At 40.5% G+C, this 27,426-nt stretch overlaps 1 protein-coding gene across 9 annotated transcripts in view; it reads right to left on the bottom strand.

The window, feature by feature from the left end:
- LOC139039700 (serine/threonine-protein phosphatase 2A regulatory subunit B'' subunit beta-like) overlaps positions 1-27,426 on the bottom strand; it is an 88,851-nt gene that overhangs the window by 43,610 nt on the left and 17,815 nt on the right. The window contains exons 3-4 of one of the 9 annotated variants that reach the window (XR_011501339.1): positions 12,496-21,876; positions 11,152-11,260 (exon numbers count right to left, since the gene is read on the bottom strand). The exons of 5 other annotated variants lie outside the window; for them this stretch is intronic. Coding sequence is in view for 1 of the 4 variants with exons in the window: in XM_070503912.1 (XP_070360013.1) it covers positions 5,932-6,060 (129 nt within the window). In the remaining 3 variants the exon portion in view is untranslated. Of the gene's footprint in view, positions 1-5,899; positions 6,061-11,151; positions 11,261-12,495; positions 21,877-27,426 lie in introns of all 9 variants that reach the window. 3 more of the 9 variants (XR_011501340.1, XR_011501341.1, XM_070503912.1) reach the window with 3 other exon arrangements.

The following is a 27,426-nucleotide window of genomic DNA, read 5'->3' as shown; positions in this document are numbered from 1 at the left end:
TAGCAGCGTTTCACTAGCTGAGTTGTGATAGTCTCTCATTGGCTGAGCTTCTTGGTCAAGAAGAAGTCTGTCTTCTTCCTGTTGGGCTCTGCTAGAAGGTAGGGTGTGAGAGCTCCGCCTTTGGGCCCCAAGACTCCAATTTAATGAAGTTTCTATTTATTAATTTCCACACAACTTTATTCATAATCGCTAAAAACGGAAACAATCCAGATGTCCAGCAATGGGTGAATGGGTAGACAAAGTATTCGATGGAATACTTTTCAGCAATAAAATCCAACTCCTGATCACGCAACAGTAGGGATGGATCTGGAAAGCATGGTTAGAGAAAGAAGGCCCACCTGGGAGAGGACCTACCCCCTTTATGTGTGTGGTGATGGAAATCAGAGCAGAGGTTGGCTGCCTAACAGTGGGCGCCTGGAAAGGGGATGAGGGAACTCTCAGTGATGGAAATACTCTGTATCCCGATTGGGTGGTGCTTACACAGCTGTTTACGTTTAGCAAAACTCATCAAATCACACACTAAAAGATCAATCCTTTCCACGGTATTTAAATTTTACCTCAATAAAAAGCGGATGGGAAAAAAAAAGCCTGGCGATGTTGGAAAGTAACGCTAAGCGATGTAAGGAGAAATCTGCGGTAGTAAACCCTTTTTAAAAAATATTAAGTGAAGAAAACGTTCCAATAAGCTGTGCTGTATTTGTGTGACTAAATAAGGACGTTAAAAAGCCCTGCAAACAGTGAATCCCTTCTGCTCCGAGGAGCGCTTTCATTTTTCCTCGGATGCTGGGGCCCTGGAGCTCCGGTCGGATTAGGGACCCTAACGCCTCACCTGCGCCCCGGCCCCGCCCCTCAGGCATAATCCCGTCGTACCCGCCCATCCTTTGAACCGTGCGTTCACCTTTCAATCAGTTCGAATAGCACAGGGAGAGAACCAATCGCAAGCCTCGTGGGAGAGAAGGGGCGGGCCCCTTTCCCGCAGGGGTTGCTCAAAGGCCCTCCAATCAGAGGCTGGGTGTGGGAAGTTCGGATTCTGGGCGGCTGAGGTGTAGGCGGCACTGCTCCGAGGCGGCGGCGGCGGCTCTCCAGACAGGGAGCGTTCCTTTCCTTTTGGTTTGACTGAGGTTTCACGCGACAGGCTGCCTGAGGAAGGTGAGTGCTGGGAGCTGGAGGAAGGGCGCTGGCTCGCCTCCTCCTAGAAGGTCTGGAAGGGTCTGAGGTGGGCAGTGGCGAGCTGGACGCCGCTTGGGGGAGGCTCCTCTAGGACCACTTACCTGTCCTTCCCGCAGCCGATGGCTCCGTCCTCCAGAAGAGTAAGTATTTGTTGCCATAATCTATGCAGCAGTCAGCGTTTCACCACTGGGCCGTGATTGGCCTCTGGGGCGGGACGATGCTTAGCATCCTTGGCCCCGACCTTCAATTCCAGTAGCTGCTCCCAGAGCCAGCGACAACTAAACCCGCCCTGGTTGGGAACCTCTAGGCAAGCAAGACGAAGGCATTCTAGACTTTCAAGCTGGAAGAAACTCCACTCAGCCAAGAGGGGAACTTAGATGTCCTATATGTGAAGAGCCAGGCTGCGGGGCTTGAGATCCCAGCTCCAGCGCCTGTTGGCAGTTCTCTCCCTCACCTGTGTAACAGCGATGACACTAACCACCTGTGCTGGTTTAGGTGACAATTAAACACGCCTTTACTATTAACTCGAGCTTTTGCACACACCCTGTCTCTCTTTGTGGAGCATAGTCCTATGCAGTATTTTAAAATAACTAATGGTTTATTGTTTAACATTTAGCACATTAATACTTGCAGGAGGTGGCAAGTCAAATAGTAGAGGAGCATGCTTACTGAAAAGTAGAGTCCTTTGTCACTTCCCCTGGGCTCTTACAGGAGAATGTTATTAGCATCCAGGTCAGAAGAATTCTCATTTTTTATATACTCTGTTGATTGCTTAAAATCATGTAACATTTTAATGGGTTGCATTTCTTGTGCAGATTTTTCTTTTATCTGGAGTTTTCTAGTGGACTGTCTCAGTTATTCTTGTTGTTGAAGAGTATAGTGTGCTTAGAACTTTTCTATCTTCCTATTGCAGACCTTCCCCTTTTTCTTTCTTTTTTTTTCTTTTGAGCCAGCAACACTTGTGGAGAATCAGTCATCTTTCTCCCATTGGGCTTGGTTCTTTTCTATACCAGCTGCATAGGTGACTCCCTTAGACTTTCCACTTTCCTTTATTCTTTTCCTCATTTGAATGAAGGATTTCCTGGAACACATGGCATCCTGTTTCTTGTCCTTCTCCCTTGTTTTGCTTGAACACGTTCTCAAGAATCTTTCTAAGAAAAGAGTATGGGCCAGGTAAACAATATGATTTTTCACATGGCCGAAAATAATTTCATTATGCCCTCAAATGGCAAACTATGGTTATCCTTCTGTATCACCATGGTAGTTCTTCTAAAATCCCATCTTTTGCTCAATCTTGTATATCCAACTGCCTGCTTATCATCCCTGTCTGTCTAATAGGCATCTCGTGTGTTTGTTTTGTTTTGTTTTTTGGCTTGAGAAAAAATGCCAGGCTGCCTGCCTTCATCACAGGGAAAGGTTAGGAAACGATTCTGTATACTGTCCTTCACTTACTTTCCCTATTCTCTCCTTTCCTTCACTCTTGTCACTTTGTAATGCTGTGCGGTGAGCCTAGAGCCTCTTGTTTGTGTTATGGCCCACAGCTTCCTGGGCTTCACTTCATCTGTCAAGCAAGGCCCTATGTAGAAGCCCAAAATAGATCGTACTATCTTTTGATAACTTTCTTCCCACTCTGCAGTGTCGTATATTTATTCCATTTTGTACTGAAAATTTTTTATTTCAGAATGCTCTGAGGTGGGGCAGGAGGTGAACTGGAATCTTAATTTTTTAAATAATATGAAAATCTATATAAGTTGTCTACCTTTCTTTTCCCTGGCAGGATGGCTGCATCACATTTTGCCAGTCAACTGAGAAAGGATTTAAGTATTGAGATGATTAGAACTAAAATTGCTGAGGAGAGTTTTCTCTCTCAGAAAGCAGACAGATATGATAAATATGAACGAAAAAGACACTCTGGTTTGACGGATGTCAACCTTCCAACCTTGGAAGGTAGAAATCTTGAATTAGAGGAGACATCTCAAGAGCCTATTCCAGAAGAGATGAGTGTGAGGCAAAGTAAGTAAAGAGCTATTGTAATTTTAACTGCTTTGAAGAGGGGAAAAAAGTTGGTTTAATACCTGAGGTTAAAAAATCCTTGACCAGGGGCCAGCTGGGTGGTGTGGTGGTTAGGTTCACATACTCTGCTTCTGCGGCCCGAGGTTTGTGGGTTCGGATCCTGGGCGTGGACCTACATACTGCTCCTCAAGCCTGTGGCAGCATCCAGCAAACAAAATAGAGGAAGCTTTGGCAACAGATGTTACCTCAGGGACAATCTTCCACATCAAAAAAAAAAAAAAAACTTACCAGAAGAATGGAGTTTTGAAATACCATTCTAAATAACTTGATATTTTCTATGACTAAATACTTCCTATTTAAGGTAAAGGCTGTGAAAGTTCCATTCGCTTGTGGAGTGTTGTAAGTTCTGACTTCTGGAGTTTGAATAAGATAAGTGTTGACAAGATTAATTGATAAGGGACATTAAAATAGAAGTTTTGTAGCTAAATCAGGTCTCAAGTTGTTTAAATGTTCACTGCTTCAATTTTGTCATTTTCCAGGACCAGTGAAATATGCAGCCCAAGGGCCTTCTTTACAGGGAGACCAGCTTTACTCTGAGTGACATGAGAAGCCATTATTGGATTAGTGTGTTTATAATCTGCTTTATGTTTTAAAGCATCACTTACGGATGGTAGGGTGACCAGCATGGCCTCCAGAAGACCAGCTGGGAGATAACTGCAATAATTTAGCTCATGGTTGACCACAGTGGGAACGGCAACCCTGGGTGGTTTCATTCTGGTTACATTTTGAAGTTTGAACCAATAGGATTTCCTAATAGAGTGGATGTAGGTTGATAAAGAAAAGTCAGGATGGTTCTAAGGGTTTTGGCCTGAGCAACTAAAAAAATGGAGTGGCCATTTACTAAGTTGTAAAATACTGAGAGAAGAACTTGCCATCTATAGATGGCAAGTCAGGGTGCTGTCTAGTATGGTCTGATGATGTGAAATATAAAGCTGGGCTGTTTTAGTGAAGAGGAAGAAATAATTGAGAAACAGCAATGAGGGACCACCCCCCACCCCGGCCCGCTTCAGGCCCAGTGATATGACCTTTGTGGGAGAAGAAAACAGTCAACCACTTGAGAGGACAACTAGGGGAGCGTTGTCTTCAGGGGAGAGCCAGGTTACGGTTAGATCAAGAGATGAAGGGAAGAGGAACTTCAGGGAAGTTGAGGATATAGGGGTTTCATCGATGATTAACCACTTCATCATCTGAGCTTTCGCATCTTCTGTTCTCTGCCTGGATTATTTCTTTTAAACAACTTTATTGAGGTAGAATTTGCATACCATAAAATTCACCCATTTAAGTAAATGCCTTTTGTTTAGTAAATTTACTGAGTTGTGCAGTCATCTCCCTGGATTATTTTAAACCCTCACCCAGTGGGCAAACGCACTCTCATTCTTCAGAAACCTTCTCGGGTATTCTCTCTTCTGACAAGCCTTTCCTGACCTCCCCAGACAGGTTTATACTGATTCTCGATTGTGCATTCTCGTAGTCTTCATTCCATGCTAAACCAAATTGAAACTGTGCTCATCTCCCCCACGATACTGTGAGCCCTTCAGGGGCAGAAATTCTCTTATTCTTACTTCCTAAAAATGTCTGGTACATAGTAGCCACTCACATTTTTCAAACAAGTTTAAATAAACATGAGAATACATAGTAGAAACCTGAGTTGAGAATCACAGGTGGGAGATAAGGAATCTGACAGGTCAAGGTGTCATCCAGGGATGCCTCTGAAGCTTGACTGAGGCTGGAGGAGCTGTTTCCAAGATGACTCACTCACATGACTGGCAAGTCGATGCTGGCTTTTGGCAGGAGGCCTTAGTTCTTCGTCATGTGGTGTCTCCATAGGGCTGCCTGAATCTCCTTAAGGCTTCACATGGCCACTGACTTCCCCAGCGCAAGTGATCTGAGAGAGAGCAGGGCCAAGCTGCACTGTCTTTAATGATACAGTCTTGGAAGCCACACTCCATCATTCCCACACTTTTCTTGGTGACACAGCTCAGCCCTATTCTGTGTGGAGGGGACAACACAAGGGCATGACTACCAGGAGGTGAGAATTGTTGGAGGTCAGCTTGGAGGTGGGTGATCATAGAAGTTAATTAATTTAAAAGTGAAGTAATGGATGCCTAGGGGATGGCAAGCAGTTAATTTGTGAACAAGAGAAGGCAAAAGGGAGAGAAATTTTGAAAGAACAGGGGTTGAAATGACTTGTGTGGTTAGCGTGCTAAGGAATCAATACGAAGTTACTGAAAGTATTGCTTAGCAGCTGTTGAAGTTAGATAATGGTATTTTAGACATTTGGATAACTTTTTATTTGAATGTTTTATATGCTATTTTCCCCCCTGCTTAGGATCAGCAAAGTCTCTTCTAAGTGATCAACGAAGACAAATGTTCCAGAAATACGTAGAGGAAAAGCGACTGAAAAAATTGAGAAACCTTCAGCGATGACCATTTATAGTGTGTGTTTATAGACATGATAAGACTATTTTTCTTTCATGAATACCAGCACACCAACCAAAAAAGGTAAATTTAGTATCATAACTTGATATTCAGGAATAGTTCTTAACCAGACTTTTCTTTAAGAGATTATACTTGATCTTAGCCAAGAGGCCAAGAAGCGATTATTTGAGAGTTTAAATGACTAAAACAACCCTTTCCCTGTAGTCCCTTTATTCACTTAGCTAGTTGGCAGGAGCTGGGAGTGACATCCTAATAGTTCAGAAGATGGAGATGAGGTCTCTCGGTGCAGCCATAGGTAGGTTGACACGGGATAAAACTAGCAAAGCAGTCAGAGCCAGGCTGGACGGGCAAGGCCGGGCGAAGGATCTGGCGTCCACCCTGTCGGATGCGGAGAGTCAAGAGAGGCTTATACATGAGCTTGTACCATGATCAGATTAATAATTCAGGAAGATTACCCTAGGCTGGAAGATCGTAGTCTGGAAGGGGAAGAACTTATAGGTAGGAAGACTGTAGTGAGACTGTCGTGATGGAATAGATGAGACAGGATAAGGGGACTGGGGCAGTGGGCTTAAAGGAAGAAACAGGTGTGAGACATCTCAGGAGATAAATTTGACGGGGACCAAGCAGATGGTGAGGGGTGAAGGAAATTGAAGAGTCGGAGATAAGATGATTCTGAAGATAAATTAGTTTGAGCAACCATATAAATTGTGCTGCAGCTAAAAGAGGGGTGGAAGCCAGGAAAAGGAACATGCCTAAGTGGGTGCATATTGATAATGCTTTTCCTGCTTTTTCTGCAGCTCATTTGGGCCATCTGGATAACAGGCAGTTGGGAATAAAAATTTGAAAATCAGGACGGAGATCCATGCTGAGTGGTGGATTTAGGATATGATATTGGGAGTATGGATGGGGGTTTAAGCTGTAGGGCTAAATGAGACCACTCCAGTAAAGATATACACATTGTGAAAGAGTGAGGTCTAGAGAGCACCTTCAAGTGGGCAGAAGTCAGGTACCAGTGATAGGTCAGATTGGCAGGAGAGCTAAAACAGGACAGAAGCTGGAGGAGGGGTGATCTAAAGAAGAGAATGATCCATGAGTTAAGGGGGATGAAGTTTGAACACAGGCAGCTGGATTTGTAAATTAGGTAGTCACTGGTGATTTGCTCTTTTCAAGGTCGTCTCTTGTTGGCTGTGTATTCATTCCTGATTTAAATAAGAATTGAATAATATAAAAGCTCAAGATATCGCCTGTTTTTGTTTGCTTCAGGAATGTCATTGATTTGAGAGACCTTTGATTACTCTGCATGTGACCTTAGGATAAGGTGGAAGTGACCAAAATTAGTAGAATGTAGCTCAAGGTGGAAAGATACAGAAAAATATGGTGTGTATGTGTTCGAGGAGGGCGAGATTGTTTCTGTTTGGAGGAACATCAGAGAAGACCTCTTGGAAGGGGCTGAATTTAATCTGGCTTCTCAAGAGTATGTAAGGCACCAGTCATTGGTCTAAACTGTAAACAGCTATTTACAAAGTGTTATATGTAGGGGGAAAAAGACACACATTGTTGTGTTAAATAATACGATTCACCAGTAGTTTTTTATTCTACTTAGACAATAGCCATCGCTGAATATTGTTTACTTTGTGCCTCGTTTCTTCAGCACTAGATCTTCCCTGAGATTTGGAGAAGCAAGTGGCTTCTAATCTACAGAAGAAGTCTGATTGTGCTTCTTCAGGAATTTTAGAGTTGATAAATAACTTATCACTTTTAATCAATCCTTCTCTTGCTGGATTTCTTCCTTGCTTTGTGATCAGGTCTCCATTTTCTTATGGACAGAGGACAAGTGCACAATCATTGGATTTGAAGGCAAACTGTCAAAGCTAAGAAAGTAAGCTGTGCAGTATCTTTTCATAAACAGGAGAGAAGAGATCTTAATACTCTAGTTTCTTCATTGACCCCTTCCAAATATTTCCAGTTCATCATATTAACAAGGATTCTAATACCTGGAAAATATAGTATGAAATTTCTCCTTTGTGCTCACTGAGAAATATGAGTAAGTTTTGAGGCTTTTAAGCATAATTTAAATCAAACCAGAACCAGAAAAGAGAGTAATTTAAGTTAGCAAGTATCTTTTTGCCATAAATGATTAAGGGTTGGATGACTAAGGGTAAAATTTAACTTTAAAATGGAGACTTTATTTTGTAATGAGACATGGAAGTAAATTATGGCAGTTCATTTTTTTTAACTTTGTCTGCTTTTGATTGTTTTAATGCTGTTCCATCTTGTATGGATTGCCAGGTCAAAGGCCAAAGCCCAAATGGAGCTGACTAGGGTGAAGTTGATAGTAGATAATTGTTACTAAAATGATGAATCGTGCTCCTTTTCTCAGAGTAAGTAAATTCATTTTAAATCTATTATCAGCTTCAATCAGAGTGATTATTTTACTAGAGTTAACAGTACCAAACTCCCTGTTATTGGCATGGTGACATAGAGCAGTTTTGGCTAGATGCTAAGGAAGTACTCACTTGAAATATTCATTGCCAAACATCCCTTATGAGATCTATACCAACTCTGTGTGTCACTCTGTTTGTTTACTGGGCTCTATTATGCATCCATGTCACTATAAAATGCAGATAGGGATATAAAGCACGTAGGGTGGGGGATAAACTTACGGGTCTTCAGAACACCATTATGGACAAAGTTAATAGGACGATTACTAAAATAAAGTGAAGTGGGCAAGGAGGTAAATAGCATGTCTCTTTATCAGGTGAGAAGGCTCCGTTTCACGTATTCAATAAATTGAGTCACTGCCATGTTCCTCTAGGCTCTAGGATATAGTAATGAATAAAGCAACATTCCCTGTTTTCATGGAGCTTACATGTGAGATAGGCAATGAAAAGAAAAATATATAGTATGTGATGGTCCTAAGTATTATGCGGGAAATAAAAAAAAAAAAAGAAGGCAGATGGGGAGTATTGAAGCTGGTACAGGGTGAGCTTCCGATGGGGCCTCACTGAGACGGTGGCGCTTTGAATGCAGTCTCCAAGGAAGTTGCAGAGTGCACTGTGGGAAGAGTTTTCTATCCAGGAGAAGATTTTTCCAGACAAAATTCAAAAGTTTTGAAGCGAAAACATGCTGGTATGTTTAAGGACTCTCAGAAGATTATAGTCAGCTATTTAGAATAGCTTAGGCTATTAGCATTTTCAAAATTCTAGGATTCTACAAAAAGTTTGTAAGGAAATCTATATAATGGAAAACTTTTTTCATCTCATCTTATTTGGGGTGGTGGATTTTTTGCTGGGTCATTTACAATAGATTTCAGATGAGGGGTCAAAATACCGATTGAAAATGTGGTAATTTGATTCATCAAGCAATTAAATCACATACCACCTAATCTTTTCAATAGATCATTAATAGGAGTGATGTTCGAGCAACACGATCTGGTCAAAGACAAACCTCTGAAAAGAAAGTGTCCAACGAGAAAAAGGTAGCTTATTATTATAAGCTCTGACGTTGCCGCAACAATGCTTTAGTAATTACCGAAAGCATTTAATTTCATGGTTCCCGCAGCAGGGCAGCCTGCAATGCCCACGTGCGTGAGAACCACTCGGTCGATGACTCAAAGAGCGAAGCAGACCTCGGGGGCAGGCACCGCCAGTGTAGCCTCTGCGGGAGCAGCCTTGGCTGTGCCGGCCACGCGAGCGGCACGTGGTGAGAACTGTTCCTTCATCAGTGGCTGAAGTAGAATGCTCTGGTCCCTGAGGTTTTTCGTGTTCAGTTTTTAAAGTCATCGTGTACTTCTTTGAGTAGGCGAGGAGGAAACGGGAGATTCCAGGTCCCGAAGACAGGTTCAGTGCCCCACCATCCAGTTAGCACACAGTGGGCGCTCAAGCGGTGAAGCATGTGCACCGGTGGGCAGCGCCACAAAGTGAAGATTAATGGCCCCAGTAAATTACAGCCCATTTGTTTGGTGGAATACAGTGTAGCGTTTAAGAACGATCCTGTGAAAGACACTTCATGACATGGTCCAGGATGTATTAAGTGGGCAAAGAAAACAGGTCCAATTCTGAACAGTGTGATCACAATTCTAAAATATGTATGTGAATATGTGAACATAGGAAAAAAACTGGAAAAGCATACCCTGAATTGTCAGCAGTGATGATTTCTGAATAAGGTCATCTTGAGTGATTTTTATTTATTTATTTTTTGAGGAAGATTAGCCCTGAGCTAACATCTGCCGCTAATCCTCCTCTTTCTTGCTGAGGAAGAGTGGCTCGGAGCTAACATCCGTGCCCATCTTCCTCTGCTTTATATGTGGGACACCCACCACAGCATGTTTTCGACAGGCAGTGGGTGGGTCCGCACCCGGGATCTGAGCACCTGGGCTGCCAAAGCAGAAGCGTGAACTTACCTGCTGCGCAGCGGGGCCAGCCCCTCTGGGGTGATGTTTTTTGCGCTTTGCTTTTCCTGATTTTCTATAATAAATATGCATTTGATAGTCAGAGGCAAAAGGTAAAATACTTTAGCACCTTTGGTTTTGTAAACAGATATCCTATACTTGGCAGGAAGTTTTATCTGTATTTATCGTATTTAAATAGGGTATTTTAAATAGGATATTTTAAAATGACTTTTAATCATAAAATCCATTAAGGCATAGATTCATATTGTTGCCTTTTTTCTTTCCCAAATTACCTAGTACTTTTTAATTTTTTTCGAGGAAGATTGGCCTTGAGCTAACATCTGTGCCCATCTTCCTCTAGTTTATATGTGGGACAGCTGCCACAGCATGGCTTGATAAGCAGTGCATAGGTCCATGCCCAGGATCTGAACCAGCAAACCCCGGGCCACCAAAGTGGAGTGTATGAACTCAGCTGCTATGCCACTGGACCGGCTCCTTACCTAGCATTTTTAATGCAGAATTTTCTATCTAGTCAAAATGGATCTGTTATGTCATTTTTATTTTAGATAATATAACAGAAAGAAAAGTACCAGATCAAGGAAGGCCTGCCAAAAAGATCGAAGAAGAACCAGGCAAGGTAGAGTATAAGTATCTGTTTATTTCTAGACATTTGGAAAATCTCATTTTTATTTTCATGAAGCTGAAATTAAGCTTACAAAACTGCTTCAAGAGGTTAACCTCCACGTGTGTGAAAACCTCTTGAAGCACAAGGAAGCGTCAAGAGGGTTTACTGTTATGGTTTGTGAGGTGTCTCATCTTTAAAACCTTATAGGTAGAGAATGTGTAGTTTGGTTAACAGAAGAGAGAAAATAAAAACACAGCTGACGGAAACCTTCATGTGAGCATCGGCTAGGAGATGGGTGCAGTGGGTGAAATGCGTTGACTCTGGATTCAGCTAGGCCTGAGTTTGCCTATTGTCTCGCTTCCAATTGGCTATATAATCTTGGGGAAGCTATGAGTTTGTTCTCCCAGCTGTAACATGTAATATCTACACAGAGTAGTTTCAAGAATGAAATCACCTGACGTTTCTGACAGCATCTAGCATAGTGCCTGGTAGAGTCTTCAAAAAGAGCCACCATTTCGAGGACCCAATCCCTTAATTTATAATCCATGCTATAATTCCTTAGCCTTAAAAAAAAAAAAAAAAGTTATGCCAAAGTGTAAGAAACCTGGCTAGGTTCTTACCAAAAATCAGACATAGATCCTCCAAGGAAGGCAGTACAGGGTGATCTTCACAGGCGAGCAGCTGGACCTCACAGCTCCTCCCTCAAGGTTGGTTTTCTCCTTAAGGATTATCGCTAGTGTCTACCTTTGCAGCCACACAGGCCTCAAGCACAGTGTTACCCTTAACCTCTAGTCCGGGTAGAAATACGTATCTCATTAAAACTCAGAAACGTAGAAACCTCTAAAAATTATGTTGAAATGAGTGGATTAAATTGGCAAAGGTGGTTGAAAGGTACAAACTTCCAGTTATAAAATAGGTAAGTAGAGAATGTAATGTACTGCATGGTGACTACAGTTAATAATATTGTATATTTGAAAGTTGCTAAGAGTAGATCTTAAAAGTTCTCATCACAAGAAAACAAAATTTGTAACTGTGCATGGTGATGGATGTTAACTAGACTAACTGGGGTGATCATTGCACAATATACAAATATTGAATCATGTTGTATACCTGAAACTAATGTAATGTTGTATGCCAATTATATTACAGTAAAAAAAAAAACTACCAAATAACAAATTGACTTGAAAAAGAAAATACGCTTCACATTTTATATGGTTAATCTTACTGTGCCACATTGAAAAATAGTTTTGCTCATATGATAAACTTATTTATAATAATCCAAAGTTATTAAAAAAGATTTTGTCCTTGACAATACTGGTAATCCAATAAACATTGGATTTCTGATTCTCAAACCTTTGTAATTATCAACATAATTTAAGTAAAAAGATACGTATTTGTTAGGTGAGTGAATTTTTCCACCTTAGTTTTCATATATTTTAATTTTTGGTAATACCTAAAACCTATTACATAGTTTTTTTAATATGGATTGGTTCTCCCTCTTTCTGGACCATAGCAATGGTTTATGTAGCTGGTCTTCTGACTCCATGTAAACATTTAATTGTATTTGTTTTTGTTTCTTAAATTATGTACGTGGGATATATCTCTTAACTTTCACATTTTCGGGCCTAAAAAATTGGTGGAATATATCCCAAGAAGAGAGACTCTCACTCTATTCTGTTTATTCACATCCAGGTCATGTCTTTTAAAGTTGATAGCGAAGTAAATACTTTGGAATCACAAACCAGTGTGACAAACGGAAGGGATCCAGATGGAGTCTTATCCAAAGTGGAAAAGTTACCTGAGACAAATCCTGCAGAAGTGAAAGGGAGGCCATCCTTCGCACCAGTAGATTTTCTGTTTCGGCCACCAGATGGTCTGAAGAGCTATGACGTAACACCTAGACTCCAACAAGCACCGCTACTTTGACAGCCAGTGACAGAATGAGATGTTATGAATGAATTCCTTGCTGACATGGAGAACGAATGCCTTTCTTAAATTTGGCCTGTGCTTTTTAAGTTATTTAGTTAGTAAACTATGTTCATTACAAATCATGAAAATTTGACCTCTCCAAAAAATTTTTCAGAAGGATACAATAATGTATTTGACAGATTTGATATTTTCTGTGCATTATTATTTTCACGATTCAATTTGCTTTTTTTTGCTTTTAAGAAGTGACTTAATTGCAACACTTAGAAATAAATTTTTAGAAAGAAGAAATTGCTATACTGCAGCTCAGACATGGTTTGGATTTTTTTGTTTGTGTTTTTTTTACTGAGTACTACTTTATAAAAGCTATCTCAAAAGACAAAATGATTAACTTGTAAAGTGGGGAGAAAAAATCAGTTTGAATCTTTACAAGAAATGGCAAGGTTGCTTTCCAAAGGCTGGCTGGCGGCAGATTGACCGAGAACTGCTCTGCGGCATCTGAGACTCCTAAGTGTGTATGTCCGGTTGAGAGGGCTTTGCATCTGTGGATCTCATCACAGGGGGCAGAGACGGGCCTTCCCGCTGGAGGTGTTTACGGTTTTTCCCTCTAGATTAGACATGTTTTAAAAAACAGAAACATATTTCTATTTTATCCCATGTTTTTAAAAAACAACATAATTTTGAAATCCTTCAGTGAGATGTATGGGTTCATGTTTTACGAAGTGTATTTTTGCTCTTGCTTAGTGATGAGGCTCCAGAAGTAACAAAAGAAATGTTGGCACACAAAAGTGAAACTTCAGTACATCAAGATTCCGACGAATTACGCCGTCCTTTGAGTTCTCTGACAGTTGGGAGCACAGGTATGGTATTTTCATGAATTTTTTACTTGTTTCTCTGGGTTATGGTTTATCAGAGATCGTTTAGAGTCTTTTCCACCATGTGTCTCACCATGTAGCTCAGGGTGTGATCTCAGGGTCAGAAGAGACGGAAAAGCATGGGGAGGGCTATCTGGAAACAGAGCTGGAATGAGGACTGCAGACTGAGAGGAGGACCGAAATGTAAATTTCAAGAGATGAAGAACATTGAGAGACACTGTAAAAGGAGATCTGATGAATGAAATCTTTGAGGCAGAAATAAAATTTTATTTAAATTTTAAATTTATTTACAATTTTAAATTTCAATGTTGAAAAAATTGAAGGATTTAAGAAATTTGTCTTGTGGGGGATGTCGTTATAGGAGTTGCTGCTTTGAAATGTATATGTAATGTTTTCTTTAATCTATAGATCGTGTCTTAAATAAAAATGAAACTACTACTGAAAATTTACATGGCTTTCCAATAAAAGAAGTCCCATCACTTGAAATAAAGGAGGATCAGACATCTCAGCAGCGACATGTGCTGCATTTCAGGTCTGTGCGTTTGTTCCCAGTGTAAGCATTTTGTATTAATGTCTAGACATTTAAAACCAAAATTAAACTATTTTAACCTTAATATAATACGTAGATGAATTAGGAGGAAACTGACCTTGAGTGATTTTTATTTATCTTTTAAATTAAAAATCTTTTTCAATGGCTAGTATATTCATGTGGTTGCTAACTTAAAAGATAGAAAGAGGTACAAGTGAGAAGCCTTTTTTCCAACTCTGCTCCCAACCCTACAGTTCGAACCTTCCACAGAGGCAAGTGTTATTCATTTCTTGTGAATTCTTCCAGAGATACATAATGCATATGTAGATAAACTTTTTTTAAATGTAAACAGTAGCATACTATTCTGTTTTCATTTAATGTTAAATGTAGGAGATATTCCATTTTAGTCCTTTAAGAACTTTCTCATGCTGTTTTTGTGTGTGTTTTAATGGCCGCATGGTATCCAATTGTATGGCTACACCACGATTTACTTAGTAGGTCCCTGTTGCTGGTTGTTTCCATTGAGTTCAGTCTGGTAGTATTACTGTCAAGCCTGCAAAAAACAAGCCTGGATGCTTTTCAATCCTCTCCTGTGCAAATAAATAAAGACCTCAATTTACATTCCCTCAGCAAAATATGGGAGTTCCTATTTTATCATACCTTTTTTTCAAACAAAGAAACTAAGTTAATGTTTATTTTACAAAAGAAGGATAGAGGGAGATGATGGTAGGCTCCTTGGCCCACTAAATCATAAGATAGGATTATGTTTCTCCAACTATGAAGACTGAAAATTAGAGTTCCTGTTTGGGAACCTAAAAGCCATGTCACCTAAATGCCTTGGACACAGATCAGAGGACTGCATCTGGAGAAAGGCCCCAACGCTCCACATCACACAGGAAATGATGACATACTATGTTCTTGAGTGAATGTAGCAAGGAGATTCTCACATCTTTTCCAATACAGTACTAACCACTTTTTTGGGCTTTGACAATCAAATAGAGGAGAAATATTATCTTCCTATACTTTTAATACTCATTTGTTCTATTATGAATGAGTATATTTCAGAGCCACTTCAGCTGTTTGTAGAACGTAAGGTTTTATGATTGTAAGGGATTTTAGAGATGAGCTAGTCCACCGTGTTGTTGGACTGAGACATTGAGATAATAAGCAATTTACCCAACTAAATAATGTCGGATCTAAGACAAGTCTCCTTTCTCATTAATTAAGTTTTCATTAGATATAAACAGCTAATTTTTTCTTCTAAGAAAAAAAACTATCCTCAGTTTCTCCTGCTAAGATGCTTTTTATAAAGAGACAGAGTCAATTTATCTTGGGCCGGGGTTTCTCAACTTGCACTACTGACATTTCAGATTGGATAATTCTTGTTGTGGGGCCGTCCTCTGCATCGCAGGATGTTGTGTAACGTCCCAGACCAGTAGCACTCCTCTGGTTTGTGACAAAGGTGCTCTAGACACTGCCAGATGTCCCCTGGGGGGCAAAATTGACCAGTGTTGAGAACTACCGCCCTTGGACAAGCAAAGCCTACTAATTAGAATCTGTGAGGCCCTGACACTGTAATTCCAGTCTTACAGGGTTTAGCTTCAACTTACTCTGGGCAGTTGGGTTGGTCTCAGTTCCATGGGCAATACCAGAAGTAAAGACAGAACTCAGGCATGTCTGGTTCTTTCTGTTTCATCTCTGATAAATGAGAACGGAAAGAACTAGAAATATTAGCTTGGAAAGTTGCTCTTGGCATTAACCATCCACGTAAGTTTTAGGTGTAGAAAGATGGACATGTATAGGATATCAACTTGTATTTATGGATTTTAATATATCACAGTTCATAAAATAAGCATCAGCTCTGGAAAATCGCTATTGTATAAGTGTCATATTGCTAATACTTAGATATTAGTATGAGAAACATTTGTAAAGCTGAAACATGTCATAATTTTAGAAAGATTCTCTGATATGAAAGAGAGGAATTAATATTGACCGACTGCCTTGAGTGGGAAAGGAAGCTTGAAGTATAGATTCCAAACAAAGGGGAGGGAACATTTATGTTTTTTGTCTTAGCTTTGTTTATTTTATTTTATTTATGTATTTATTCTTTTTAGGAAGATCGGCCCTGAGCTAACATCTGTTGCCAGTCTTCCTCCTTTTTTTCCCTCTCCCCAAAGCCCTGACATATAGCTGTATATCCTAGTTGTAGGTCATTCTAGTTCTTCTGCGTGGGATGCCAGCACAGCATGGCCTGATGAGCGGTGTGTAGGTCTGGGCCCAGGATCTGAACCAGTGAACCCTGGGCTGCTGCAGGTGAGTGCATGGACCCAACCACTTGGCCACCAGGGTGGCTCTGCATTGTTTATTTTAATATGTCTACATTTATCTGAAACAAAAATCTAGTGTTGCCGAACTTTATAGTTTTGTTAATCAAAATAGCAAGACTTTTCATTTCTCAACATACGTTCACTAGTATCTCTGTGCTAAAATGGTAGATGACTTATAAGGTGTAAGTAATTAGAATGTTAGCAATCATTCCTGGGAGTTAAACGTTTGCCTATTTTATTATTAGATTTTTTATGACTTTTTGAGTGACATCTATATCTAGTATTGTTTAATTATGCAAAATATTTTCTGAATGAAAATGACCTAAATAAATATGGAACAAATTTTCTGATATTTCCTTAATCTTATTTGGAGAAGCTTTTTAGAAAAAATCATTTGTGTGCTGTGTGAAGTCCTTAGATGCTGATGTACAGTGAGTTGTTTGAGGTTGAATTCTTGTAAAATACAAGGTGAGCAGAATGCTGTTTACTATGTAGCAACATATATGAGAATGAATATTGCTACGTTTTAGTGGGAACAGAAGCAGACAGTTAATGCTCAGTATTGGTATGACAAAGTTTTGTAGTCGATGTTTTTTTGTTTTGCTTTAAGGTAAGAGTTTGATTCTGGAAGCCCCAGGATATTTGGGGTGAGGTCGTCTTATCAGCTGGCTGACTTGCAATCAAGGTCCTGTTTTGTTCTCTAGCTTTTAAAAATCTCATCTTTTCCTTAGCAGAAGATCTTATTCCCCTCGCAGTTGGTCAAAAAAGACTCCTTAAGGCAGAAATATTCAAACGGCTTGAAGAACTGGTGGACAATTTGGAATACAAATGAGGCAAAAAGGATACCACCTGTGCAGACCTGGATGGGTTCTGGAACATGGCCAGCCTTCAGGTATGTGGCCAGGATTTGGAATGGCTTAACTTTCGAGTCGCATGTTTTTGGAAGTGAGGTAACAGTAGTAAAATGGGAGTAGTAGAGGCTGCTTAGGTATCTGTAATATTAAAGGAGATATTAGCCCCTTTACAAACTGTAAAGCACTGTCTAAATTTTATGGCTGCTGTCCCCTCCTCCTGCATACTGTCAGGGTAATTTCTATATGGGTTGGAAATTGAGATTCTATTCAGCTGTTGCCTAGTCTGTGATGATTCCATGTGTGCGAAAATGAGGACGAGTCTTCAGTAGCTGGGTCCATCGAGCAGTTATTGTCCCTGCTGTGTGTCAGGCGTTGTATGAGGAGCTGACAAATAGGCACATTCTCTACCCCAGAGGAGTTTATAGTTTTATCAGAGTCAGACATAGCCCTCATACCAATCTGGTGTAGAAAGCGCTGATAGAGGCCGTTACTAGGAAAATCAGTGAAGGTAGGGAGATGACAATTTCTAGCTTTTTGAGCTTATTTTAGAAATAAGCATATAAAATACTAATTCAAGAACCAGTGGCCAAGAACCATGAGACATTTGCAGACAGCCCGAAACCTGGAAGAAGGGGCCGCAGCAGCACAGGAAGGAAGCTGTCTGGATGAGGCCGTGGGCTGATCCAGGAGAAAGAACTTTAAAAGCAAGTGTTAATATGCTCAAAGAGACCAGGCATTTTTTCTGCCAAATGAGAACAGCTATGCAAAAAAGAACATTCAGAGAACGACAACAAGAGCTCTTTGAAGTTAAAAACTATATGAGCAGAAATGTAAGATTCACTAGAAAGATGGAATATGAAGCTGAGATCTCCCATAAATTAGAGCAAAAAGAGAGAGATAAAAGAGGAGAGACTAGATAAGAATATTAAGGGGACCAGTCTAGGAAGTATAATATCCAAATAACAGGGATTCCAGAAAAAGAGAACAGAAAAAATAGTGGAGAGGAAATGATCAATGAAATAGTTTGACATTTTCCTGGAACTGGAGGACCTGAATTCCAGATTGAAGGAGCCCATTGAGTGCCTAGCACTGTATGTCAGTGTAGACACACACCAATGCACAATGAAATATAATTGTACAACTCTTGGGATGAGGAGAAACATCTAGAAACTTCCAGAGAGCAAAAACAAGTTTCATACAAAAGGTCAAAAATCAGAATATCCCTAGATTTCTCAACAGCGACATCGAAAGCTGGGAGAACAAGGCCCTCGAACTTCTCGGGGAAAATAACACTCAGCCTGGTGTTGTATACCCAGCCAGTCACGCTTGAGGGTGGAAAGGCATGTTTCAGACACACACAGTCTGAAATTTTACCTCCCAGGCACCCTTTCTCAGGAAACTGAGAACGGCCCTCACAAAAATGAGGGAGTAAGCCAAGAAAGGGGAAGGAGCTGGGACAGATCCCCAAAAAGTCTAAGGGAATTGTGGCTGAGGTGAGTAAAGAGGGTGAGCAGCAGGCTTAGGAAGCAGCTGTTCAGACTGGAGCAGGAGGCTGGGGCTCGGCGAGATACTGTCTCTGAGGCTGAACGGAACAGAATACCCGAGTGGTTTGCTTTTCTAGTTGTATTAAGAGGGAATTTATACATACTGTGCAGACTTTAGAGGCAAATTGATGATAGATACATTAAAAAACTAAGCAAACAAAAAGCAAAGCAATGATGAAGTCTAGAGAAAAATGTGAAGAAACACAATATTCTGGTAATTATATGGCGCAGAAGTGAATAGTGTTTATGGAGTCACTTTATGACCAGTTGACATAATAATGAGTTGGTTCACTAGCATCCTTCAATGGTGACCAATTAATTTTGTCTTTCTTAGTATCATAATTATTTTATGGATTTAAAAGTATTTGTGTTGGCATCTTTTACAGTCATTATCTTTAGTGATGCTCATTTCCCAGTTTTGGCCAGTGGGAGCCTCTTCAAGTTGGCTCCTGGGGCTTTTATTTATTTTAAAGAGCTATACTGAGGATAAACAATCTACATATGATAAAATCTGCCCATTCTAAGTGTAAAAGTCAATGATGTTTAGTAAATTTACAGAGTTGTGCAACCGTCGCTGCAATCCAAACTTAGAACGTTTTCCTCACCGCAGAAAGATGCCTCTTGCCTGTTTTCAGTCAGTTCCCATTGCCACTCCCAGTCCCAAGCAACCACGAGTCTCCTTACTGTCTCTGTAGATTTGCTTTTTCTGAACGTTTCATTCTAAGAATCACCCAATATGTGGTCTTTTGTATGTGGCTTCTTTCCCTCGGCGTGGTGTCTCTGGGGTTCCTCCATGTTGCAGCACATGCCTGTACTTTGTTCCTTTCATGGCTGAGTAGCGGTTCATGGAGACATCAGTCTGTATCGTCCAGTTGATGGACATTTCCACTATTTGACGATTACGAATAATCTATGAATATTCACTTACAAATCTTCATGTGGGCATGTTTTCTTTCACTTGGGTAGATATGGCTGGATCATGTGGTAAATTTCTGTTTAACTATTTAAGAAACTGCCAAACTGCTTTCCAAATTGATTACACCCTTTCACGTGCCCGCCAGCAGTGTGTGAGAGCTCCTGTTGCTCCGCATCCTCACCAGTGCTTGCTCCTGTCTCTCTTAGTATTGGCCATCCTGTGGGGTGTGAACTGTCATATTGTAGATTTGATTTGCATTTCCCTAATGAGTAATGATGATCAGCATCTTTTCATGTGCTTATTATTAGACATTTGTATGTCGTCTTCGGTGAAATATCTATTCAAATCTTTTTGCCCATTTTTAATTGGGTCTGTCTTTTTATTATTGAGTTGTAAGTGTTCTTTGTATATTCTGGATACAAGTCCTTTATCAGAAATATTTGCAAATATTTCCTCCCAGTTTGTGGCTTGTTCTTTAATTTTCTTAATGGTATCTTTTGGAACACAGCTGTTTTTAATTTTGATGAAGTTCAGTTTATCAATTTTTTTAATGTTGTGATTTTGGCATTATTTCCAAGAACTCTTTTTGCCTAACCATAGGTCACAAAGATTTTATCTTATGTTTACTTCTAAAAGCTTTATCTCTTTCACTTAGGTCTGTGAACATTTGGAGTTCATTTTTTAAAAAAATTAAGTTGTGATTAATTATTTTTTGCTAGGAAAGATTTGCCCTGAGCAAATCTGTTGCCAGTCTTCCTCTCTTTTTTTTCCTCCCCAAAGCCCTGGTATATAATTGTGTATTCTAGTTGTAAGTCCTACTAGTTCTTCTGTGTGAGCTGCCACCACAGCATGGCTACTGCTAGACAAGTCATGTGGTTCCACACCCAGGAACTGAACTTGGGCTGTCAAAGCACAGCATACTGAACTTTGACCACTAGGTTATCAGGGCTGGCTCTGGAGTTCATTTTTGTGTATGGTGTAGGAAAGAGCCCAAATTCATATTTTTTCTTGCAGATATCCACTTTTCTCAGTCCTGTTTGTTGGAAAAAACTATCTTTTCCTCACTGAATTGCATTGGCACTTTTGTTGAAAATCAATTGGTCATAAGTGTAATCCTGAGTCTTTTTGACATTTAAATTTTTTTGAGAAAGGGAGATTGAGAGTACCTATTTGTATAAATGCAAATAGAGTACCTATTTGTATAAACAGAGACTCAAAGCATATTTACCCAACTGTTGACAGTGGTTACCACTTTGAGGAGATTGGAAATACCAGAAGGATGGGATCATACATTCCCATCCTGCTAGTATGTATATTATTTGAATCCTTTAAAATGAGATTGTGCCAGGGTCAGCCCAGTGGTATAGTGGTTAAATTTGGCACACTCCACTTCATTGCCCCAGGGTTTGCGGGTTCTGATCCCAGGCATGGACCTACACCACTCATCAAGCCATGTTGTGGTGGTGACCCACGTACAAAATAGAGGAAGACTGGCACAGATGTTAGCTCAGGGCCAGTCTTCCTCAAGCGAAAAAAGAAGAGGATTGGTAACAGATGTTAGGGCCGATCTTCCTCACCAAAACAATAAAAATGAAAATAAAATGAGATTATGTCAAGAGAAAGAGAAGGCAAGCTACAGACTAGGGGAAACTTTTGCAAAAGACCTATCTGATAAAGGACTGTTTTCTAAAATATACAAAGAACTCTTAAAACTCAACAATGATAAAACAAGCAACCTGATTTAAAAATGGACAAAAGAACTGAACAGACAGACACTTGATCAAAGAAGACAGATGGATGGTAAGTAAGTGTATGAAAAGATAAGATGCTCAACATCATATGCCCTTAGAGAATTGCCAGTTAAAAGTAAAATGAGACACTAGTACACACTTATTAGAATGGCAAAGATCCAAACCGCTGACAGCACCGGATGTTGGTGAGGATGTGGAGCAACAGGAGCACTCATTCATAGCTGGTGGGGGTGCAAAATGGTGCAGCCACTTTGGAAGACAGTTTGGCAGTTTCTTACAAAACTAAACAGAGTCTTACCATACGATGCTGCAGTCACGCTCCTTGGTGTTTGCCCAAATGAGCTGAAAACCTGTGTCCAGACAAACATGTGCACAGATGTTTATAGCAGCATTGTTCATAATTGCCAAGACTTGGAAGCAATGGATATGCTCCTCAGTAGGAGAAGGGATAAATAAACTGTAAAAAAAAAACAAAAAAACAAAAAAAAAACGGAGAGATTGTGTTCACACTGTATAATTTAGGATATCTCTCCTACCATTTTAGTCATCAAAATAGTTTGGGAGTTATTCACATATGACATCCTTTATGTAGATTTTTAACATAAAATAACAATGAACAATTTTACCATAAGAATTCATTTGAATACAAAATTGACAATGACAGTCTAATTTTATGTCACCAGTCCAAGTCGTTGTCAATTTGTTTGAAGCTTTTGGGCATTAATTTGTAAATTTAATATGGTTAGCATTAATCTGATAAACTTGTGCTTCATTTATTAACAGATACAGGATCTACGCCAGAAATTCAACAATCTGACCATACTTGAGGAGTGTGGATGGGAGAAAGCCAGCAATACGAGCAAAGATGTGTTTCAGGTAAATTTGTGGATTTCTAATATAGACTTTTACTTTAATGAATTTAAGCTTTAGAAACATTTAGCTTCAGGTTTTTCATTTCACAAAACGTGTCATCTATTACAATGTCCTGATTGTCTTGAAGAGTGAGGAAAGGTCAACACAAAATTCAGGATGGTTATTTCTGGCGGGGGAGGTGGGGCTGAGATTGGATTTGGTCCTCCTGAGAGCTTCTGAGTTGCTAAGTAACGGTATGTACCAGTGTGTTTTATTCTTTAAACTGTACCTATACATTGTTTTGCAGTAATAATAGCAGTAGTACATAATTTATATAATGTGCCAACTATGCTTCCCAGGCCCTCACACACATTGACTCAGTTAATCCTCACAACAGTCCTGTGAGGTGGGTGCCGTTATCCCCGGGTGGGGAATCTGAGGCCAGGAAGACTCGAGCACGTGCCCAGGGTGGAGCTGGGTTTCTCATTCCAGAACCCATGTTCTTAACCCACAGGTTATGCCATCTCTGCTTTCTATACTCTTGTGTGTGATATATTTCAAAATGAAAGAACTTTTTAAGTAGAAAAGAGGAACAATGACTCTTAGACTCTCTCTCTTCTTCCCAAATTTTATCATGTAAAATTTCCTATTTTCTCTGTAAAATTGGCTTTGTTGACATGATAGATTCCATTCTTATCTATTTGTACTAATTTTTTTCCCAAAATATTTTAACTCCAAGCTTTTGGTTCAGAATTGCTACTTCTCAAGCCAGCTTGGAGCCCTGCCACTTTTTCTTTTAGATTTTAGAAAAATGCCTCTGGTTGTAAAATCAGGTTTCTAAACTGGTACTTTATTATGCTGTGTAATCCAAATAAAAACTCTGTTTTGAATTCTGTCTTAGGAGTTTAAGATGTTAGAGTATTAAAGGATTATTGTAGGATTGTTTTACTAATGAAGTCTCCTTATTTTACTAATGAAGTAATGTCTTAGTAAGACGTTAGTAATGTCTTACTAATGACAAAGGCCCTGAGGACAGTGACGAGATTGATTGAATGAATTTCAAGTCTGTTAAACAGGAAGGATGCTGGGACATTTGGACCTGCCGTGCGCATTTCTTATCGGGTGCTTAGTCCTGGGGACATAACACCATCAGTGACGCAGATAACGGCTGTGTCAAGACAGCATTATGTCGGAGCCTTGTAATTCTGCCCCTTACCACCAGTGTTTCTCTCCTACATTATTTTATAGGCCACCGTTAAGACTACTGAACAGTTAAAATCAAACTAATCTTTTATCTATACTTTGGAACCATTCCCCCAGATCTCTTATTCATTGACCTCTCATCCCATCAGTTAGCCTTGTTCTCTCTTTTCCATCAGTTTTTAGACATGTTGAAGGGTCCTATCTTTGTTTACATTAAACGACAACCACAACTAACTCCTTGAGGGCAGGAACTTTGTCCTTTACCTTTGACCCCCAGCATGTTTAGCACATACTAGGAACTTGATAAGCATAAGATGGATGTGTGAAATATTTTAGGCATGCTTTATTCATTTTTCTTATAAGATGGTAATGAGTTGCTTTAGTAAATGTCATAATTTCTCTTTGTAGGAAAAAGTTGTCTCGGGTATAGCGAGTGAACCAAAACATGATGATGCTGGGATCGCAGATGGGGGTCGCCTCGCTGCTGTGAAGAAGGCAATGAGAGAGAGGATGCAGCCGGGAGAGCGTGCTGAGGCCGTGGGCTCTGCGGTGCCAAAGGAAGTTGATCATAAAGCGTTTGACACTGGATCTTTTAGAATTGAAAGTCCCGTTAAATCATTCTCAGGTTAGTTTTTCTGTTGAGACTACTTAAGAAACGTACTTGGGTTGGATGGGAGCTTGTACAGGAGGTGAAAAAGTTTTCACAGGAAGCAATATAAGCTGTCTGTGATTTCTGGAAAATAGACCACATCCTCACCACCAAACACTTGCAGATTTTGTTTGATGGATGGGATTAGATTACCTGAAGTGACATATCTCCTAAAGTTGCTTTTCTGTGTTTTCTAAGTGACTTCACTTCCATTATTAGCCCCTAACCCCACGGTCCTGGGAGGAAGGTCCCAGGTCCCAAGAGGGAAGGGCGATGAGCATGAGGAGTGAGGTGATTTCCTTCAGGTTGGTGCCAGGCTGGATGAGAATTTCAGCAGGAAAGGAAGCTTAGGCACCAAACCATCACACTTCTCTGGCTGTTCTTAAAAAATGACGCTTAGGGAAGGTGGGTTTGGTTTTATTTTCATTTGTATCAAAACTTTTGCCCAGATCTTTTTGAAACACAACAGGCCAATCCACAGACAGAAAGGGGACTCATGGTTGCCAGGGGCTGGGCGTGGGGAATGGGGAGTGACTGCTACAGAACCCGGGATTCCCTTGTAGGGGGATGTGAATGTTCGGGAACCAGACAGTGGTAATGGTTGTGCAACACTGTCTATGAAATAAAGGCCCCTGAATTGTACATCTTAAAATGGTTAAAATGCTGGTGGAACTTTATGTGAATTTTACCACCATAAAAAGAATGAAAGTATCTGCAGTATGATTTAGTTTATGTACAATTCTAGAAATCCCTAATCAATAGTGACCACAGGGAGCCTGGGGCTGGGGGTGGGAGGGATGAGAATGAAGCAGAGTTTAGGGGCCAGTGGAGACGCTCATCATGCTGACTGTGCTGACGGCTTGACAGGCCCACTGGAGCTCACCAAACTGTCCACAGCAGACACCCACTGCTTCTCGCCCAGCAACCGTGCCCGGAGAAAGCCGCCAAAGAAGTAGAAAAGCTACACAGGTTTCAGCTCGTGGGGTCACTTTCATGCTCCCACACGAACATGCAAAGCGAGGACCACCTCGCCAATGGGGAGTGATCGCCACCCATAATGTTCAGAGAGAACACACCCAAGCATAGAACAGCGTGCTACTTCTCATCCAAGAAAGGGAAGAAATTAAATATGTGTGTACATACACAGATGTATATTTGTAGGTATTTGCTCATATTAAAAAATAAAGGATAAGCCAAATTTATGAAAACTGTTACTTATGGGGGAGGAAGAGAGCAGAGTTGAACAGACAGGGGTAGACTCTGGACTTATGGGAATATATCTGGTTTGTGAGTTTTGACCTTGGAACCATGTACGTTTTTACATACTTATAAAACAAAATTTAAAAACATACTTTAAAAAGGCGATCTCTAACAGAAGAGAAGGGGACACTTCCGATCTTCCTCTTGGACCAGTGTTACCCTAATACCAAAACCAGACACAGGAATCACAGGAAAACTGCCAGCCAGTATCTCTTCTGGATACGGACACAAAAACCATCCACAGAATACCAGCCAGTGAAATCCAGCCACGCAGAAAAAGGACCACACACGATGGCCAAGTGGGATTTGCTCCAGAACGCAAGGTTGGTTTAACATTGGAAAAACCAACTCACGTAATGCACCTCATCCATAGAATAAAGAACCAAACCACACGGGCCTCTCAACAGACACAGGAAAAACATCCGACCAAGCTAACATCTTTTCTTGATAAAAACGCTGACCAAACCAGGAATGGAAAGGAAGGTCCCCAACCCGATAAAGGGTATCTGTGAAAACCCACGCTCACAGCATGCTTAGCGGTGAAGGACTGGATGCTTTTCCCAAGGGCAGGATCAAGAACCTCCACTCTCGGACATCAACACCACACCACGCTACAGGTTCTTCCCAGAGCAGTCGGGCGCGACGAGGAAATAACAGATCCACACCGGGAAGGAAGAAGCGAAACTATTTCTAGCCGCAGGTAACATGATCATGTACACACAAAATCCTAAGGAATACGCTAAAACACTATTAGAACGAATAAATGAGTTCAGAGGACTGCAGGATACAAGATCAGTACACAGGAATTAATTGCATTTTTATACACTTGCAATGAACAAGCTGAAAATAAAATTCAGAGAAGCATTCCAGTTATAATAGCATCAAAAAGAATAAAATGCTTCAGAACAAATTTAACAGAAGATGTGCAAAACTTATACTTGAAAACTACAAAACATCTTCGAAAGAAACTAAGACCTAAATGAGTGGAAGACGTCCTATGTACACGGATGAGAAGACAGTAGTAAGACGGCCATACTCCCCACACCGATCTACAGAGTCAACGCGAGCCCAGCAGAACCCCAGCTGGCGTCTCTGCAGAAACTGACAAGCTGACCCTAAAATCCATAAGGAGTTGCAAGGGTCCACGGAGAGCCAAAACAAGCTTGAGAAGGGACTCACACGTCCCATTTCAAAACCGACTACAAAGCAGCAGTAATCAAGACAGGGTGGAACTGGCATAAAGACACAAGGACAGGTCAAGGGCTAGAATCAGAATCCAGTACTAAACCCTCATATTTATGGGGAACTGATTTTCAACAAGGGGGCCAGGGCCGCTGGACGGGGAAAGAATGGTCTCTTCAGCCTTGGTGCTGAGACAACTGGATTTCCAGACGTAAAAAATGGAGTTTGACCGCTGCATCACTATATTCAAAAATTAACTCAAAATGGATCAAAGACCTAGACGTAAAGGCCGAAACTAGAAACTCTCAGGAAAAAACAAAAGCAAATCTTCATGACCTTGCATCTGGCAATGATTTCTTGGATATGACGGCAAAAGTACGGGCAACAAATGAAAAAACAGATAAAGTGAACTTTATCAAACAAACAAAAACTTTTTGGCATCATGGAAGACTATCAAAAACTGAAAAAAGGGGTCAGCCTGGTGGTACAGTAGTTAAGTTTGCACACTCTGCTTCAGTGGCCCAGTGTTGGTGGGTTCAGATCCTGGGCACAGACTTACACACCGCTCAACAAGCCATGCTGTTGCAGCAGCCCACATCCAAAATAGAGGAAGACTGGCACAGATGTTAGCTCAGGTCCAGTCTTCCTCAGCAAAAAAGAAAAGGTTAAAAAAGACTCAGGTCAATTCTCAGTTTTTCAGGTGCTGAGTACATATAATTAAAAAAAAGAAAAAACAACTCAGAGAATGGGAAAAAATGCACACCAAGTATTGGATAAGGGACTTGAATCTAGAATATATAAAGAACTCTTACAATTGGACAATAAAGTGACAATCCAGTTAAAGAACGGGCACAGGATCTA

This window comes from Equus asinus, unplaced genomic scaffold (genome assembly GCF_041296235.1).
Source record: "Equus asinus isolate D_3611 breed Donkey unplaced genomic scaffold, EquAss-T2T_v2 contig_803, whole genome shotgun sequence".
Taxonomy (NCBI): Eukaryota; Metazoa; Chordata; class Mammalia; order Perissodactyla; family Equidae; genus Equus; species Equus asinus.
The sequence above is the reverse complement of the archived record's forward strand: the minus strand, read 5'-3'. Positions and strand labels throughout refer to the sequence as shown.